Raw genomic sequence first — 19,358 nt, 5'->3', positions numbered from 1 at the left:
TTGCTCTTTAAAGAGGGCTTAATATTTCTGCACCCTGTGGATTTTAACTCTCCTCTCCCCATGAACAGGAATTACATTTTTGTTCATCTAACACAGGGATGGGGGGCCAATGACCCTCAAGATGCTGTTGGATTCCAACTCCCATCAGCGCAAGCCAACATAGTGAAGAATGAGAGGAATTATAGTCCAACAAAATCCAGAGGGACACAGATCTGATTTAATAGGCCTGAACTGAGCTCTCAAGACAGTTTACACACTAATATACAAAAATTCAAACTAGCACCACAACTCTAAAACTTTAAAATTAAAATCTATGGGAACCAGCAGAATAAATAAAAACTACCCAAACACTTCTAGAAACAAGCAGATTTGAACCATGTGTCTTCACCGTATTATTAAATTGAAGGAACTGTGTATGAAAATATCCAGTGAGTGAGTATTCTCAAGATACACACATCTTTTGGAAGGCATTAAAATATACATGCTATACTTCAAATCCATTTTGTGGTTGGGAGCTACAAATGTGCACACCATCTCCTACATTTCTGCAGCACCTACTATTTAAATAAGTTCAAGATTGGGACACCTATCTTACGTTTGTTTGGAAGGAACAGGAGAAGATCAATTCCAGCATGCCACAATGCACAGAACTGTAAAAATCCTCCATTTCCAGGGTTGCTACAACGTGCTGGCATTATCTTTAAAACATTGGCATGCTTTTACTCCTGGCACTCTACCTGGATGTCCAGAAGATAATAGTTGCTAGAAATGTTTTATTAACTGAATTTTATGCACTGGCTCCTATTCCTTGTTAAATCACAAAGGTACTGGCCTCCCAGTTTAGACTACTGAATGCGCTCTACAGAGGATGTTCTTGAAAACAGCATGGACATTTGCAGTGGCTGACAATTATTTTCTCTATATAATTCAATGTGTTTATTATTGTCCATAAAGCCCGACATGGCCTGGCATACCTTTTTCCATATGCACCTTCCCTGAGAAGACCTTGTGCCATCAAGTATAAAAGTTAATTCAGGAGTTGTTCATTTTACAGCCATGACAATATTTAAGGTTGGGGGCCTGCCAAGTATCAAAACTGTTTTGACACCTGGTAATTCCTTTGCTTTTTAAAATGATAGGAAACTTAGCACGTTTATTGCTTGCTGCAGGGAAGGTATAACCTAAATTCTGGGGTTTACATACTGGGCTAGATTCACAGTAAGAAATTCTCAACTCTGCTCACAGATTTTGCATGCAAGTTTTATGACAAAGCACATTTAAATGATAAGGTCAAAGACTGATGCCTTACTGGCTTTTTCCTTTAAAAGAGCCACTTGCTGCTTAAGGTATTCGATAACTTGATCTGCTTCTGCGCCCTTCTGCTCCAGCCTGTTCAAAACTGCGTTGTTGGCTGCCATTTTCATCAAGGAACGGACGAAAAACCTAAATAAAAGGAAACAGGATGATGTGAATGTTTTATTAATGCAATTATCTGCAGCTCTGTTTTGAATTGACTAAGAACCAGTCACTGCCAGCGCCGTAGAACATCTAACAATAGAGCCTATTGGGTTTGCCCTGTCTAACTTAAAACACTCAGATTAAAAGGAATTGTCAAGCTGATTTTGCTGTGTGACATTATTTTCCAGTATTCTTGAAGAAAAGTGATTATGGTCTACCATCTGTAACAAACATATTTCTTAATTCTACTTTTTATATAATGCAAGGCTGAGTCTGCTAAAGTTAGGTCGTTTTAACCACTACTGATTTCCAAAAGAGCATTGAGGTGTAGGGCAGGGGTGGGAAACCTGTGCTCCTCCTGAGATAGCTGGACTCCAGCTCCCATCATCCCTGACCATTGGGCCATGATGGCTGGAGCTGATGGGAGTTGGGTGTCCAACCACATCTGGAGGCCCATGGGTATAAGGGTTTTGTGTGGCACTGCCAACTTATAAATAAAAAAACAACCCTTTGCTAACTGTCAACACTGGAAGGGCTATGGAAGTTAAAGGGCAACATCCAGTGATCTTCACCCATGTGTTCATGGATATCAATTTCTGCTATAGAACTTTCTCTCTCCCCCCCCCCTTGCCTCGACCCTGACACACCTCCAATATTTGCTCTGGAAGGTTCTCTAACCCCTCCGGAACATATTTGGGAGCAGGAGGTAGAGGGGGAAGGAAGATGTAAAAGTGCCATTACACAAGCAGACGTTTGCTCTTGCTACTTTGGGTTTTACCCAGTGTAGTTATTCATAATATTTTTTTTTGAAAATATATTATACAATGATATTATACCTTTTAAAAAAAAGAGCACATAGTTAATAATGATCTCTACTTCTGAACAAACCTAAAACAGCAAGCCTAAAACAGCAGCAGCATGTATCCAGGAAGTGATATAAAGGAAGAATTTTGTATAATCAAAATTGACTGAAGCCGCCATATATAAGAGGAAAATTCACAGCGCAAGTATAAACTTCAAGGCAGTAAGCTGTAGTTTATTTCTATGAGCATGAAGATCCAGAGCAAAAAGACAAAGAAACATCTTGTGTAATCTGCACAAAAAAGCAATTCACCTTGTGCATCGTGCAATTCCTGGTTTTTAAAAATTCCCCTGTTTCTTTTCGTACCAAAAGAACCTAGCAATTAAAGCTTAAGGACTGATGTTCAAAGAAAAAAGGCCTCAAGTAGGTTTTAGATTCCAGTCCTGATTCCAGGGAGATTTTTAAATTAATGCAGGATTAAATGTATGTTCTATGTTACTAGACAAACACAGCCAAATGTTGTTTTCTATTCTTCCCTCTGTTTGCTACAGCAGCACTAGAAATGAGAAGGGTAGAGTACTTTTCCTGAAGTACTCTACGAAATCTAGAATGCTGTAGACAGCAGAAAATGTATGACTGCTGAAACATGGATCTACAGCATAGCTGCCTTGTCTGAAATATCAAATTCTAAATTGTGTCCTTTGCTATTGCCCCATTCATCAGATCACTTCAATTGTACTTTATATAAAAAAACTAGTTTCTGAAAAATACATTGTCTAAGAATACTATTCAGAATACTTATGGGCTATCCAAGTCACTATATACAAAACATGCTACCATACAACATAATTATAAAAGCAATAAAATATCCAGTTTTCATTGGGATAAAGACTTCTCAACTTCTTATAATTTGTAGAAGATAAAATTGGAGGATTATTACAGGGATTATTCTAATTATTCTAATACATTGTAATTACAGGAATGTCATGGAAAAAACCACAGCTATAAATCAAACTAATTTCTGATGCAGATTGGAGGGCAATAACTTGCTTCAGTGACACGATTATCTGGTTATTTCCTTAATGCTGAGAGAAACACTGGGTTCTTTTTGCTAATCTGAGAACAATTCTAGCTGATAAAATAATTATGAACCAAGAGATCTCACAACAAAGAAGACATTGTGATATTCACAAGTTGTGCTTTTGGTTCTATCTAGCCTAGTATTATTCTTTAAATTTGTTTCTGAAGCATCTGCTTTCAATATACAAGTCTTAACACTTTAGACACAGCATTTAAACAAAGAAATAGAGGCTTCTTACTAGCAAACTGTGTTTTAAGGATCCAAAAATATACCCTGACAATTTAAGAAAGCATGCAAGTTACATAAAATCAGTATTAAATGCAATCCTGGGCTTTATAGACCAAAATAATGAGGACAGTAACAATAAAGGAATCCCCCAAATGACTGCACTTAATTATGTGTCAAAGAAACAGAAAACATAATCACTTTACCCAGTGTCATTCTTTTACACCCGCAGTTCACTATGCCATGCACTGTTAAATCAAGTAGAAAGAAAAGAAATCTATCTTATTAAGCCCAAATAACTGGAATGGTTAAAAAAGAGGGGACAACCCTTATTATTCTGCTAGTTTCTGTATTACCTGAATATTAATATTTGGTCCAGTGCTGAAACTGAAAGCATAAACCAGATTCAAAAGCACCCAGCCACACTGTGTGGCAGCAACTGGTCCTGGTCAGCTATTTATAAACACACCACTTCAACAAGATATTAGGATGGTATTTCAGTCATATATTTGGACCAGTGCTTAGGTTTAGAAAATATTCTGCAGATGATATGCATGTAGAAATGTACTAGTTTCAGAGTTATCATACTGAAAGCCTGGAAAGACCACTTGAATTTGGCCACAGTAAGTGCTGGATTGATGAGTTTTATGGCTACACGGCAGAATTTTTGAAACTAACACCTCTGGCTTTCCCCCTTTTTCACTTGGGAAGCTCTCTGGTCATTCAAGATAATAGATTTTCTATTTTCTATTCAAATAATAACTTATGGGTTCATCTATAAGACAATTACTGCTTCAAAGCTGCAGTGATTGAAAAGTAACCTATCTGTGCTTTACAAATATTTCACAATTTGTTTAATTTGTGTTCCGAAACAACAGTGAGAGAGCCTAGCAGTGTAACAGTATAGATTGTCATTTTCTGCCAGAGTGACACTAGTACAGGACTGTGGAATGGCACAAATATAGTTAACCATGGTTTAATGATCAAGCAGGAATGGCCCAGTTCACATGTATCACTAAGCCAAACCATGGCTTAGTGAGAATGCGTGAGGGTTCCTAGACAAGAGATGACAGGTGCTGAGAATAGCCACAGTTTCACACAGGGTGTCATCCAAACCCAAGTTTGCAGTTTGTCCTCTCCAGACAAATCACAAGCCGTGGACACTGTTTCATAGCTTGTGGTTTATCTGGAGTGCAACAACCCACAAGCTCAGGTTCACATGGCAGGTTCAGCCAAACCAAGGTCAGCTCATGGCAGGGCAACAGCAGGAGTAACAAGGGAGGAATGTAGTGGCCGTGATCTCTACTCTGGAACCAGCACACTCACGATTTCACATTGAGCCATAGTTTGGCTTAGAGCTACATGCAAGCCAGGTCACAGTGTGTGATATCCTACAGCCGATGACTTAATTATTCCATAAATCACAAATGCTTTTTTAAAAAAGAGAGAGAGAATGCAAGCAAAAGTCCTTAGATTTTGTATTCCAGCCACACTGACACAAGGCAGATCAAGCATTTTCCCCCCTGTTTGGATTAAGCAAGGGAAACAAATGTCAGCATTTAAACAAACATACAGAAATATAAACTTTGCTGCAAACTGTTTTTTCAAAAAACCTAACACAGCTGTTTTGGTAGAACATGGGAACTTCAGTAGGTTAAGTTCAGCTGCGGGACTCTTGAACGAGTCAAATCATGATCCTACTCAATTCACACTGCGGAAGCTTAGTTGAGAGCTCTTTAGTAGCACTTAGCAGATTTCAGTTGAATCACTTCATAAACTTTTTACTGCTGCTTAAACCTACCAATTTCAGCCTACCTGTGCAACAGCTTTCTTAAATAAATAAATAAATGTGTGATCTGTAAGATAGTATACTTCCACTTAAACTTTCTTGTATTAAACTGCACTTACTGGGAGTAAGCCCCACAAAACTCACAAGAAATTTACTTCTGAGTAAGCATGTACAGGACAGCGATGTTACTCAAAGAAAGCAATGAAACTAAGAGTACAAGGTTAAGCACTTCCTCAGTAGCACTATATGTAAGATAATACCGATAACAGCTGAAAATAGATCACCAGGGAATTTTTTTAACAGGCTCTGTTACAACAGAGAAGTCTCCCTATGACTAGTGTATCTATTTTGAACTGCTAGGATTTCAATCTCTGTTGTCTAGTTCAGGCAGTGCACTGATATTCTACACAATTTCTACACTGAGCAGAATACAGCCATAAAAGGTAAAGGTAAAGGTACCCCTGCCCGTACGGGCCAGTCTTGACAGACTCTGGGGTTGTGCGCCCATCTCACTTAAGAGGCCAGGGGCCAGCGCTGTCCGGAGACACTTCCGGGTCACGTGGCCAGCGTGACATCGCTGCTCTGGCCAGAGCCAGAGCCAGAGCCAGAGCCGCACACGGAAACACCGTTTACCTTCCCGCTGGTAAGCGGTCCCTATTTATCTACTTGCACCCGGGGGTGCTTTTGAACTGCTAGGTTGGCAGGCGCTGGGACCGAGCAGCGGGAGCGCACCCCGCCGCAGGGATTCGAACCGCCGACCTTTCGATCAGCAAGTCCTAGGCGCTGAGGCTTTAACCCACAGCACCACCTGCGTCCCAATACAGCCATACAAGAACCCTAAGTAAAACTGCTCAACATCTACAATTCTAAAGATAGTCATTGCACAAGAAGTATGCCAACAGCGGTACGGAGACAGATTTTACCACTGCCAAACAGGCAAGTTGCATTTCTATTTAAAACCAGAATGCCTTTTCAGCTACAGATTTTTTTATTCTTTTTAATCTCTGGATACACTCTTCTCTTTTGCCTGTGCTGTAGCTGTTTAGGACAGTAGCCCTAGTTTCTAACTCTCAGAGTCCCACATCTCTTTGTCATTTTGGCAGAACATTTTACTGTATGGTAATTGGAATAATTAAGCCATCCCAAGTACATTTTTAATATCATTCTAATAGGAATACAAACCCATTCAGACCACAAAGTCGTCCCCCCTCTAAATACAGTCTATAAAGTATGTTGAGTTATGTGGGAACAATCACACTTGCTGGTTTAGCAAATGTTTCTGGCCACCCATTCAAGACTGAGCTAACGATTCCACTTCTGCTCTCTGGATACTAAAATAAGGATGCTATAACAAAGATGTGTACAATAACTTCTCTTTCTCACAGGCTACAATGGTGCATTTGCCAGCTAGCTAATCTTATCACAAACATACCCACACCATGTTATACAGTGGTGCCTTGCAAGACGAAAAGAATCCGTTCCGCGAGTCTCTTCATCTTGCGGTTTTTTCTTCTTGCGAAGCAACCCTATTATCGGCTTAGCGGCTATTAGCGGCAAAGCGGCTATTAGCGGCTTAGGAAAAGGGGGGGGGAGCGAAAAAAATCGCAAGACTCGCAAGACGTTTTCGTCTTGCGAAGCAAGCCCATAGGGAAATTCGTCTTGTGAAGCGCCTCGAAAAACGGAAAACCCTTTCGTCTAGCGGGTTTTTCGTCTTGCGAGGCATTCGTCTAGCGGGGCACCACTGTATATTGATTTGAGTTCTAAGCAGCGTTCAAAATTTGCAGCTGCATTTTGTACCTGGCTACTGGCCACAAGCCTGGGAACCCTTGGATCTTGACTGTTTTCACACACTAGTAACACATTCTGTAGAATTCTATCCGTTCTATTTTATCTATGCAATCAGAATGAATTTCAGAAACCAAAAAGTCATACAGTCGTACCTTGGTTCTCGAATGGGATCCATTCTGGAAGTCCATTCACCTTCCGAAAATGTTCAAAAACCAAGGTGCACCTTCCGATTGGCTGCAGGAGCTTCCTGCATTCAATCAGAAGCTGCAGAAGCCGTGTCGGACGCTTGGCTTCCAAAAAAAGTAAACAAAAAACACTTCCGGGTTTGCGGCGTTCGGGAGCCAAAACGTTCGAGTCACAAGGCGTTTGAGAACCAAGGTACAACTGTATTCAAAATATGACTTTCCAGACGTCTGCCCCCAAAATGGCAACTAGGCATTCTGTTTTGGTGACTGTAACCCTGGTTTAAGAAGCGATTTGGTGCCTAGCTTATATAGCTGAGTTTTTAATACTGGTTCTAAGCTACCACGCACCCATGTTACTCGCCCTTACAAGTTCTCTGTGGAAGCTTTCATGTTTTACAAAAATAGAAAGATAAAAGTATTATGCCTAACTGTGGAAGTAAAAAAAAAAAAAATACAACAAAAGCCTGAATATGAATTTGTACAGAAGCATTACCTTTGGAAAAAAATGGGAAAATGCAATATTTTTCTTTTAAAAAATCTTATTACATTGGTTCACCGACACATAATCATATAGTTAATTCTACAGCCCTGAATGGGCAAGGGAGTTAGCTTTCTTAAAATTGAAGTCACACAGGAGAACAATTTAAATTGCAAATTGGCTCTGCTTGGCAAGCAGGTCTTTTCTCCTTCCAGGTGCTGAACAAAGATGATCCCACAGCAGTCTCGACCAAAATAAAGCCTCAACCAACACTTCTACCTCTTTTCTCATCTTCATACAACTGTTCTTAGTCTAACTTGGGTGGAATGGAACAGTCACTTGAATTTAGACTCCCAAATGACAGCTGCACTGACAAGATAGAAATCACATTCCTTGATCATCTGCCTATTTACTCAGAATCAAGTCTCCCTAAGTACAAAGTATGGTATCCAATGAAGTAATTTGCTTAGTGCAAGGACTTCTGGCTGTGCAACATAACTTCCGGTTCCACTGATTGCACCCCACTAGATCTGTTCTGGAGGTTCCTCCAACCCTGTGGAGCAAATCTCGGGAAGAAGGGGGGCGGGCAAGGAAGTTCCATTGCACATACAGAAATATATGTGCTAAATGGAACTACTTCATTGGACACTATCTAGTGAAACTAAGGATCCCCGGGCTGCAATGGATGCCTAGGATTGCAGCGTAAACAATTTCAGCTAAAACTGCAGGCTGTTATCAGCATGGATATACAGTGGTGCCCCGCAAGACGAATGCCTCGCAAGACGGAAAACTCGCTAGACGAAAGAGTTTTCCGTTTTGGAGGTGCTTCGCAAAACGAATTTCCTATGGGCTTGCTTCGCAAGACGAAAATGTCTTGCGAGTTCCTGCGGGGTTTTTTTCCCTCCCCCCCCCTTTTTCTAAGCCGCTAAGACGCTTATCCGCTTAGCCGATAAGCCGCTAAAAGCCGCTAAACCGCTAATAGCGCTAGTCCGCTAAGCCGTCAATGGGCTTGCTTCGCAAGACGAAAAAACCGCTAGGCGAAGAGACTCGCGGAACGGATTCTTTTCGTCTTGCGAGGCACCACTGTAGTTCACTTCAATCCAAATGAACCCAATTCCTTCGCAAAAAAAAAAAAAGTAGTAAGCAGTGAAGTTGAGAGAATTAATCAGCAAATTTTCAATTAACTTTAGTACATACTGAAAAATAGGTATTTGGTCTATTTAGACTGGGATCTTAGGTGTTTGCTGACAGAAGGGGTTTTTAACAAGGAAGGGTTCCTCCCATGAAGGAATTCTTCCTCCGTGAACAGAAGCTTCTCCTGATCACAAATAAAAACTTAGGACCCAAGCCACTAATAATTTATTTTTCGAACACCTTATGCCTGAATGGCTTGAACCTCCTCCTATAGCTAATGGCAATCTTCCTGCTACACAAGGGATAGTTTGAAGTCCCATATACAGTACTGTTGGATATACATGAAACGCTGTCTGGTGTTCCACCCAGAAACAACACTTACACAATAGACATGTTTAATAGCCTCCACATGGCTCTGGTACAGCCACAGTTTTCTGATCCATTACCTGCTTCTGGCCTTTTAAATTCCAGACCAGAGCTGCAACTAGCAAATTATCAACCACTGACCAGAGGATTGGCTGTATGCATAAGAGCCAATTTACACTCCTACTCAGCCAAAGCTCACTGGAGGGCCATGGGCGGTCACCCTCTCTCATTCCTTAGGCCAAGCCTGCTTTGAGATCATCTGCATTCAGCACCTGGAGGGAGAAGGGACCTGCTTGCCAAGCAGAGCCAATTTGCAGTTTAAATTGTTTTCATGTGTGACTTGAATTTTAAGAAAGCATGCTATCCAAGCAGTTGCTAAGTTCCACTTAAACATTTGCACAAATAAAATCTCAAGGAAAGCGCAGAGCATTGGAATGCTTTTGGAAAGGCAAGGCTTAATGTGTGACTGAAGAAAGCATCATTGGATGAGGAAATCTCAGTACGGGTTCAGAACGGGACCAGTGTGGAAACAGAAGGCAAGATGGCGCAACTTTCATGTTAAGGAGAAAGGGTTGGGAAGAAAGAAGGTCTATGGATAGCCATCTCCTTTCACAAAACCCAAAATTATCTTCATTGTTGGGAAGTTATTGCTAGTTACAATACTATGATGATCTGGATAAGAGTTAACAAAATTGAATGCTGGCAAGACAAAAAAAATTATGATTAGCAAGCTGGAGCTGGGGAAAGTGTGCATCTTGGGTGTGCTCCAACACATGACTTTGATGCTTGACTCCTAAAGCCACAGCTCTGGTTAGAAATACATTTTACCAGATTTAGATGGTCAAAGAGGCAGCTATAACTTGTCCTCTAGCCAAGTTCTCACCACTGTTATTCATCCAATGGCAAGGTCTTACTTAGATTACAAAAACATGCTCGACGTTGGGCTCTCCTTAGAAAGTTAGTAAGCTTAACCAGTTTAAAATGCAGTGGCCCGCTTTTTGGAAATAGTTCCAATCCGGAGTCCATTTTAACTGGCTGATATCCTATGGAATATTCTCCCTAGAGAACTTCTGAGGACTTCCTTTTGCATCCACCATCAGCAGCTTAAGATACTTCCCCCACCCAAGCATTTATGTTGAATAGATTTATGGTTGATCTGTTATTAGTCTTGTTTTGAGCAGCTGTTTCAGCTGTTGTCTGATATTTTCATGGGCTTTTAAATTCATTAATGGTTTTTAAAAAAACTTTTTACATGTTGGTTTGAATGCCCATTTGGCTGGAAAGGTGATTAAGTAGTTGTATAAATAAACTTGCACCACAGGCCATATTACTATGGCACAAACATACAATTATTCCTTTCATTTATGTTACTACCCACAATTAAATTTACATTCTCCTCTCCCAGGTTCCAAAATGCCTAGTCCCTGCACTCATTTTAAAGCACAGTTACCAGAGCTTCATACGAAAGCTTCTGCTATGGGCCAAAGAGTGCAATCCTATACATGTTTTATTGCTGGTTTGGAAACAAGTGTTATGTTGTCATAGTGAACTGCATTTTATTATAAATTCTTTTTTGGCTATTTTTTAACAGATGGGCTTTCTGCTGGAATGAGATATACTTCCAGGTAAGTGACTAGGGAACAAGCCCCACTGAAGACAATAAAATTAATTTCATCGATCATAGAATTTTAAACTTGGAATGCACCACAAGGTCATCTAGTCCAACTCTCCTGCAATGCAGGAATGTTTCACCCAATGTGGAACTCAAACCTATGATCCTGAGATTAAGAGCTGAGATTAAGAGTCTCATGTTCTTCTGACTGAGCTATCTCAGTAAACGAGCAGACAACCAAGCTGTGAAGCACATTAATTCTAAGTGATATATTTAATGAGTTAAATATTTTTGAAGTGATATATTGGACAATAGCACAAAATGCATTTTGAAGATCCACGTTTCATTGCATGCAGATATTTCCACTTAAACATATGCAAGCAGGGAACAAAACTTAACAGAAGTTTTCAATTGAGATCTTAATGCTTATACATTTTATCTTTTCCATGCAAGGCATTTTAACCGAATTATACGGAAACATCCATTGTTGATATTCATCTGATATCTTTTCGAGCTAATCATTGTGCTATGTTTTAAAGAGCGTTTCCATTATAACTGTAACCTGTGCTATATATGCAAACACTGAGTAAATACATTATGTGTGAAGCAGCATAGAAGCTGCCAGAGTTGAAAATAACTCCAGTACTAAAAGAAGAAAAAAATCTCTTAACTATCTCTTGGGAGGCCACGATGAAATATGGAAACAGATGTTCAGTTTATTTAAGACATTTATATCCCACCTTTTGCATAAGCCTCAAGGCAGTTAACAAAACCACATATAAACAATAAAACACAAAAGACATAAAATAAAGTCATGGTGAGCTAGTACAAAAACTATTAAACAGCAACCTATACAATTTTAAAAGGGGTGATCAGATAATATGTAAAAATAAAAGGCTTGGGATTGGGGTGGACTTTACCTGCTGCCTAAAGAACAGTAAAAAAAAGGGGGGGTACTAAGTGAACATACTTATGGAATAAATTTATCCATAGAGAAGGTCCTCCAGTTCTTTAGATCAGCATGATCACTGTTCTGTATTACAGTAATAAATGCTATTAAAAATAAAGGATACCACATTAGACATTTTAATAAAAGGTCACAGCTAAATAAATGGTTGGAAATATGGTCTGTATTTGAAGATGTCAACCACAATATATTTACAGAATTATTTGGCAACACCACTCAAAGATGTAACAAAATGCCCTGGTATATCTTGTAGCATTTAACTTATTTAATTTGTATCATTTAACTTATTTAACTTACTGCAGTCATTTGCAGGTTTTTCCATACTCCTCAAAGATCAAGGCACTCTGACTATACACTCTTGTTGTTTATTGGGCAATCACTGCAGCTAAACAAGTTAGGTGGACTCAACATCAGTTACATATTTGAAAGTCAATGTCAGCTTGTCTCCTTGGAAGTGAGAAAATCTGCAGCAGAGAAAGCTCCAGCTGCACACTTGTTTCAATTATTGTGCAAGACAAAAAGATCTCCACTTTTAGCATTGCCTGGATATGTATAACGCTCAAAACCTAAACAGGACTGCTTCTTCAGCAATATTCTTTGATTCCTGGTTATTGTAACGGGAGTCTCAAAACTTTCCTCCTCACCTCTACAAATGTATAGAAAAATCATGCCTTGAAAACCAATTCAAAACATTTTTACTATGTTTGTCCTTCATGCCTGAGACATAGGTTGCAGTATTCCCAAATGTAGAAAGGCACTCACTTTTACGGTAGCTTGCCTAATCTCAGAGAACAATGCATTACAGAAAATTAGTCAACATATATAATGAGGGAGTCTGGTTTTTATAAAGGGAGAGGTAGTCTCAGACAACTTACAGTGAAATCCTATAACGTCTATTCAGAGGTAAATCCAACTGAGTTCACTGGGATTTACTACTAGGTAGGAGAGAAAAGGACTTCAGCCTAAGAAGCAAACAGAACACCCCAACAGGCACTGAGTGCCGTGTAACAATAAGATTTTTAAAAATTCAGGGGTATAAGCCACAAAACATGTGGGATTTCAGCAGCATCACAATGCAGGAAATAAGCAAAGTTTTAATTAGGAAGAAGTTAAGGAAAAGTGAAGTGAGAGAAGGAAAAAGGGAGATTGAATGGGCAAGAAGAGACTCAAACTGCAGGAGGAGATATCAAAGAAAACAGTTTCTGGTGAATTTCCTCCACTTTGAAGAAAGTTTACAACTTTAGCGGCTCAGAAAAAAGTCAAGTGGGGAAACTGAGTAAGAAATGCACACACACATTGAAGCTAGAGGGTTGGAGACTCAAGACAGAAGAAAGCAAGTACTTGCTCACAAAGTGCTAGTGCAATTTGCTCCCACTATATGCAATGGCGGATGCCAACTTGACCAGCTTTAAAATATCAAATTTGTGGAGGATAAGGCCATTGAGAGAAGGCCAGATGGCAAACCTTGCCTAACCAATGACAGAATTAAGAGTCCCCACCACCCTCTTCACTGCAGCAGGTTGTTCAACTCTCATAGCAAGCAAGATTAGGGAGAGCCTAGACAACTGGGCTACTGAGGGGATTCTAAGCAACTGGAAGAGTGATTTGCCAACTGTGAGCCAGCTGCCATTTCAAAATGCTTTTTGCCAATGTGCACAGAGCAGAAGCATAAAAGAATAAAGGAATGGAAGCTACTTGAGGCCTCAGGACAAGCTTATAGGAAGAACTGTACCTGCCAGTTCTCTCACACAAACAATCCCTCAATCCTCAACTACAGAATAAAAATGTCCTCTTCTCGTTCCTAGTCTAAGGAAAAGCAGTTTTAAAAATGAAGCGCTATGGGGGCAGAACACAAGACTCAGAACCCCACTTTTGCTCTTTAACATGATCCACTCACTGCCAATGCCTACATTTTGCTTCCCCTTAATTCAATGTTACATAAATAGATGTTAGCACAACTCACATTTAACAAGCACAGTCAGCGCAGAGATCCACGCTGCAAAATTCAGCAGAAGACAGGACCGCAAATCTGCTTCCTCTTCCCTGCCAAATCTGTAAGCACCTGATATCAGGAGAGGCAGTATTAAGCACACAAATATCTCTGGAGAAAAGTCGTGTAAATTTAAGAAAGCACTGTGCTCTCAGGACATTGCACAAACAATATTAATCACCATTAGGTATTATACAGCTCACCATAGGGATTAGTAATTTTTGCACTGTGTTAAGCCACCATGATAATTTAAGAGGCACATGGCAGGAGGAGTTACAATATATTTCAGAAAGTGAGGGGGAATATAAGAATATGATGGAGAGTTACCAACAGAAACACGCACTGAGGAGAAATGAGGAGTGACAGAGTTAGCTGAGATGAGTAACCACCAACTCACTTCTTATGAAGCAGATACACCCATAGTTTGGGAGACTAGCTGCAGGCTAATTTTGTCCTTCCCATAATTCAGAGATTTAACCTGGCCACAACCCATCCAGCATTGATAGTTTCTCTCTACATTCGTCCCCACACCCTTCACTATCATATCTCACCAAGAGCCGTTCTCAGAAATTGTTCTTTACATTCTCACGCTGCACCTTTCAGCACTATGCTTAGCGATAATTGCTTCAGGGCAATCTAGTAAACATCTGATAAAGCTAATAATTGGAACCAAGGTTGGTGGAACTTAAATCTAGAATCTGCATCCATTTCCAAGGTTCAGTCTTGCGAAGATAAAGTACCTGTGAACATGTACCAAGCACTCTTTCCCATCCTGTCAAGTAATAACCACAACTAACTTTCAGGAGCCAAGAATGAAGATGAAGTTGGCATGCAAAGGAAATAGGAGGAATGTTTTCTTAGCTCCAACATTTCAGAAGCTAAACACAGACTGCAAACCTATTACTGTATATGCTTCCAGAGGGATAGCTTTGTTAGTGTGTTGAAGCAATCTTTTGTGACATCTTAAAAGATGGATAAATTCATTTGTACACTAGAGTTACATACATGATGTGTTAGCACTTGACAGGAATGTAAAAAGCTACCTTGTATCGGGTTTATCTAGCCAAGTACTGTGCCCTCTGATGGGCAGTTCTCTCCATCACCTGGTGCTGGTTTCTTTTAACTGTTGATGCCAGGGACTGAACTTTGGACCAAGCATAAGCTGACAGTATGTACTTGTACCTCCCTACTGAGAAAAATGGGACCAAATAGTCCCAAAATTCTAGATAAGACAAACTAGTTTAAAAGAACAACAGCGGCATCAGCTTTGGAACAAGCTTTCACCCAAACAAGACCAACGAGTGCCCACGCAGCCACCCAAGTTCACGACCTTCCAGTCCTTACATCCTCACTGTGTCCACAGGATACTTCTCTCCCCTCCCCCAATTGCTACTCTTTGCCCTCCCTTCACTTTTTCTTCCAAAATGCCTTTGAGCACTCTTTTACCCGGCTCCTCCTGTGCAAGTAAGGAAAAAAAATATGACAAGACAATAAGAGGATTATGACTGTGCATAGGGTCTCTTTCCCCCACCTCCATTAGTGTGGCCTCTACAAATAGGCACTGTCACTATTACTTACATTTCATTTGCCACACTGACTCTACGACCACTTGCCTATACGAAATCCCAGTTGTTGTTGTTGTTGTTGTTGTGTGTGTGTGTGTGTGTGTGTGAGAGAGAGAGAGAGAGAGAGAGAGAGAGAGAAATCACCTATCTTTTAGTCCACGAATGCTTATGCCAGAATAAAAACGCATTCGTCTTTTGAGATGGTAGGAGACCATCTCTTATTTTCTTTTTTTGGTGGTTCTTTCCTGCTGCAAGAGACCGACCCCTCTACAGAATATTGCCATTAGGGCAGCAGTTTTTCCAATTCCTTTATCTCCAACCCCCCCCCCCTCCAGCAACGAGGGGCTCCTATGAAGCTTTATGCCATTTACAGGCCTTACCCTAAGAGCTCGCCCACCCCTTCAGCGAAAGGTAGGCCAGCGAAAGGTAACCCACCCCCCACCCCTTATAACCACGAAGGGCATGAGAAAGAGAAGCGACCCCACTCAGCCTCTCGCCGCTCCCCAGTTTAACTGCCCCCAAAACTTACCCGCTCAGGATTCACGGGCAGCGGAAACGTGCGCGTTCTACGCATGCGCGAGCACGTCGCACGCCCTGCGGGAGGGGGATAGGTCGGGGAGCAAAAAAAAAAAAAAAAAAAGCGGCGTGCGCGTTTGCGTCAACGCATTCTCTGGCCAATCGGGCGCGGAGGGAAGCGAGGTGGGCGGAGCCGCCGGAGGAAGGAGTACCGGCGAAGGGTGTGTGTATGCGCGCGCGCTTGTCTGTGCGTATTACAGGTGGTGCTCATGAGGGCTAGAAACTTGACGGGCAGGGGGAGGTGGATTTAACAGCCCGGGTAAGGAGAGTCCGGGCGGCGGGCGCTGGGTGTCATTGTAGGGCAGGCCGGCGGCTTGTTCCCTGTTAGGTGCTTTGCGTTTCCTATAAGGCCTGGTTCAGGGCCGGATTTACGTTTGATGAGGCCCTAAGCTGCTGAAGGTAATGGGGCCCTTTATATGTCCAGCTGTCCTTTGTCAACAACAAATTGTCGCTGTTTTGTGTGTTGAATATATGGTAATTTATGGACCTAATAGGTATCTAAAGCCATTTGCACATAACAGAATGTGTATTTTATCACAGTAATTGTTGAACTGAAAAACAATATATTAACATTAATATTTTTCCTTTAATTTTTTTGGGCCCCCCCAAGAGAGTGGGGCCCTAAGCTATAGCTTGTTTAGCTTATACGTAAATCCGACACTGGCCTGGTTCTAGGACCGTGTTGTTATTTCATGTATCAAAAGGTACTTTTGAAAATGGGCTGGGGCGGAGATGCTGTCTGCTTTTAATGCTCCCCAAGAATCCTGAAAGGGTTGCTTTTCCAGTAGGTTTCAGTGTAGCTTAATCCTCCTTAAGGCTCCTGCGTGGCTTACTTTGAAAGGAAGTTATCGTTTTGTGGTTTTTCACTTGCCCTCAGAGATAGGTAAGTTGATGTTCTCCAGATGTTGGGCTGGGTGAAAGGAGTAGGGGTGTTTACTTACTTAGGCTATAGTCACAAAGCCCAATTCCCACTCCATTAGTTTTCCCTAAACCTGTGCCGCTGCTGCTACCATTCAGCCTGCCGCCTTATTCCCTCTGTAACCTTAACTTGACGTTTACATGGTAACTGTGGGGGTACAGGTGCAGTACAAAGCCAGTCAGATGCAAATATTGTATCGGGATGTATTTGAGTAGACCTGAGTTGGCCATGGGACGCAGGTGGCACTGTGGGTTAAACCACAGAGCCTAGGGCTTGCCGTTCAGAAGGTCAATGGTTCGAATCCCCGCGACAGGGTGAGCTTCCGTTGCTCAGTCACTGCTCCTGCCAACCTAGCAGTTCAAAAGCACATCAAAGTGCAAGTAGATAAATAGGTACCGCTCCGGCGGGTAGGTAAACGGCATTTCCGAGCGCTGCTCTAGTTCTCCAGAAGCGACTTAGTCATGCCGGCCACATGACCCGGAAGCTGTACGCCAGCTTCCTCAGCCAATAAAGCGAGAGAAGTGCCGCAACCCCAGAGTCGGCCACGACTGGACCTAATGGTCAGGGGTCCCTTTAAGTTGGTCATGCCCTCTGACTTCAATGGATCTGCCCTGAGTTGGGCCTGGAATGATGATCGCTCAATATATTTAGCAAATGTTTCACGGAATTGTAGAGTTGGAAGGCACCTCGAGGGTCATCTAGTCCAAACCCTTGTGGGTGGGTTGGGAAGCCGTCCCACATCCCTCATGTCACCCAGTGGTGTTGGGTGAAGTAAGAATCTGGTCATCTGGAGCTAGTTTCCCAATATATAAACATATTAAAATAGCAGTCCTATATGTGTTTACCTGGGAATATGTTCCACTGAATCCAGTGGGACTCATGAGTAGCTTTGCATAGGATTCTACCGCTAGTTGTTTTTTTAAAGTAAAAGGTAAAGGTACCCCTGCCCGTACGGGCCAGTCTTGACAGACTCTGGGGTTGTGCGCCCATCTCACTTAAGAGGCCAGGGGCCAGCGCTGTCCGGAGACACTTCCGGGTCACGTGGCCAGCGTGACATCGCTGCTCTGGCCAGAGCCAGAGCCAGAGCCAGAGCCGCACACGGAAACGCCGTTTACCTTCCCGCTGGTAAGCGGTCCCTATTTATCTACTTGCACCCGGAGGTGCTTTCAAACTGCTAGGTTGGCAGGCGTTGGGACCGAGCAGCGGGAGCGCACCCCGCCGCAGGGATTCGAACCGCCAACCTTTCGATCGGCAAGTCCTAGGCGCTGAGGCTTTAACCCACAGCGCCACCTGCGTCCACCTACTTTTTTAAAGTAGAGTGTCTTTATTACAGTCGTTTGGAGAGTGAAAATGTAAACCACAGGGTATGGGCTGGGTCAGAAAGGTAGATATATGTATTTAGCATCTCCATGCTAGATCAGAGGTCAACATTATTATTATTAATAATAAACAAGTTTTGTATTCTGCCCTTATGAAGATGGTAGCACCCTCTCAATGTGAAAATGCATCTTAGATCCAGTTACAGATAGGTAGCCGTGTTGGTCTGCCATAGTCAAAACAAAAAAAATTCCTTCCAGTAGCACCTTAAAGATCAACTAAGTTAGTTCTTGGTATGAGCTTTCGTGTGCATGCACACTTCTTCAGATACACTGAAATAGAAGTTTCCAGACCCTTCTATATAGTGAGAAGGTGGGGAGGGGTATTACTCAGAAGGGTGGTGGGAATGGGTGATTGGCAGATAGCTGTGATGAGCCTGTTGACGACTCTTAACGACTGCAATAGGTCTTACAGGAAAAAGCAAGGGGTGAGAAGGTGAAAAATGGCTTTGTCATGTATAATGAGATAAGAATCCAAGGTCTTTGTTCAGACCAGGACTCTCCATGGTTTTAAGTTTGGTGATAAGTTGCAATTCAGCAGCTTCTCTTTCCAGTCTATTTCTGAAATTCCTTTGTAGTAAAACAGCTACTTTGAGATCTTGTATAGAATGTCCTGGGAGATTGAAGTGTTCTCCTACTGGTTTCTCTGTCTTGTGATTCCTGATGTCTGATTTATGTCCGTTTATTCTTTGGCGTAAGGTCTGGCCTGTTTGTCCAATATAGAGAGCTGAAGGACACTGTTGGCATTTGATTGCATACACAATGTTAGACGATGAGCAATTAAATAGTCCCGAGATGGTATGTGTGATGTTGTTGGGGCCAGTAATGGTGTTGTCCGGGTGTATGTGGCAGCAAAGTTGGCATCTGGGTTTATTGCAGGCTCTGGTGCCAGTGTCCGTGTTAGGTCTGGTTGTAGTATTATTGTGGGTTAGGAGTTGTTTAAGATTGGGTGGCTGTCTGTAGGCAATGAAAGGTCTTCCTCCCAGAGCTTGAGAAAGAGAACTGTCATTGTCCAGGAGAGGTTGTAGATCTCTGATGATGCGTTGT

The 19,358-nt window shown here is 41.8% G+C and overlaps 1 protein-coding gene across 5 annotated transcripts in view; it reads right to left on the bottom strand.

Annotated features, from left to right (window-relative positions):
- AIMP1 (aminoacyl tRNA synthetase complex interacting multifunctional protein 1) overlaps positions 1-16,061 on the bottom strand; it is a 37,354-nt gene extending 21,293 nt beyond the window's left edge. The window contains exons 1-3 of one of the 5 annotated variants that reach the window (XM_079990305.1): positions 15,970-16,053; positions 13,849-13,947; positions 1,310-1,443 (exon numbers count right to left, since the gene is read on the bottom strand). In XM_079990305.1, coding sequence (XP_079846431.1) covers positions 1,310-1,443; positions 13,849-13,850 — 136 coding nt within the window. In that variant the 5' untranslated portion in view covers positions 13,851-13,947; positions 15,970-16,053. Of the gene's footprint in view, positions 1-1,309; positions 1,444-3,922; positions 4,009-13,848; positions 13,948-15,453; positions 15,593-15,969 lie in introns of those variants that run through there. The other 4 variants (XM_079990307.1, XM_079990306.1, XM_079990303.1 and 1 more) reach the window with 4 other exon arrangements.
- Between the last annotated feature and the right edge of the window lie 3,297 nt (positions 16,062-19,358).

The sequence above is a fragment of the Podarcis cretensis genome (genome assembly GCF_951804945.1).
Source record: "Podarcis cretensis genome assembly, chromosome: 9".
NCBI lineage: Eukaryota > Metazoa > Chordata > Lepidosauria > Squamata > Lacertidae > Podarcis > Podarcis cretensis.
This window is presented reverse-complemented; position numbering and strand designations above follow the sequence as displayed.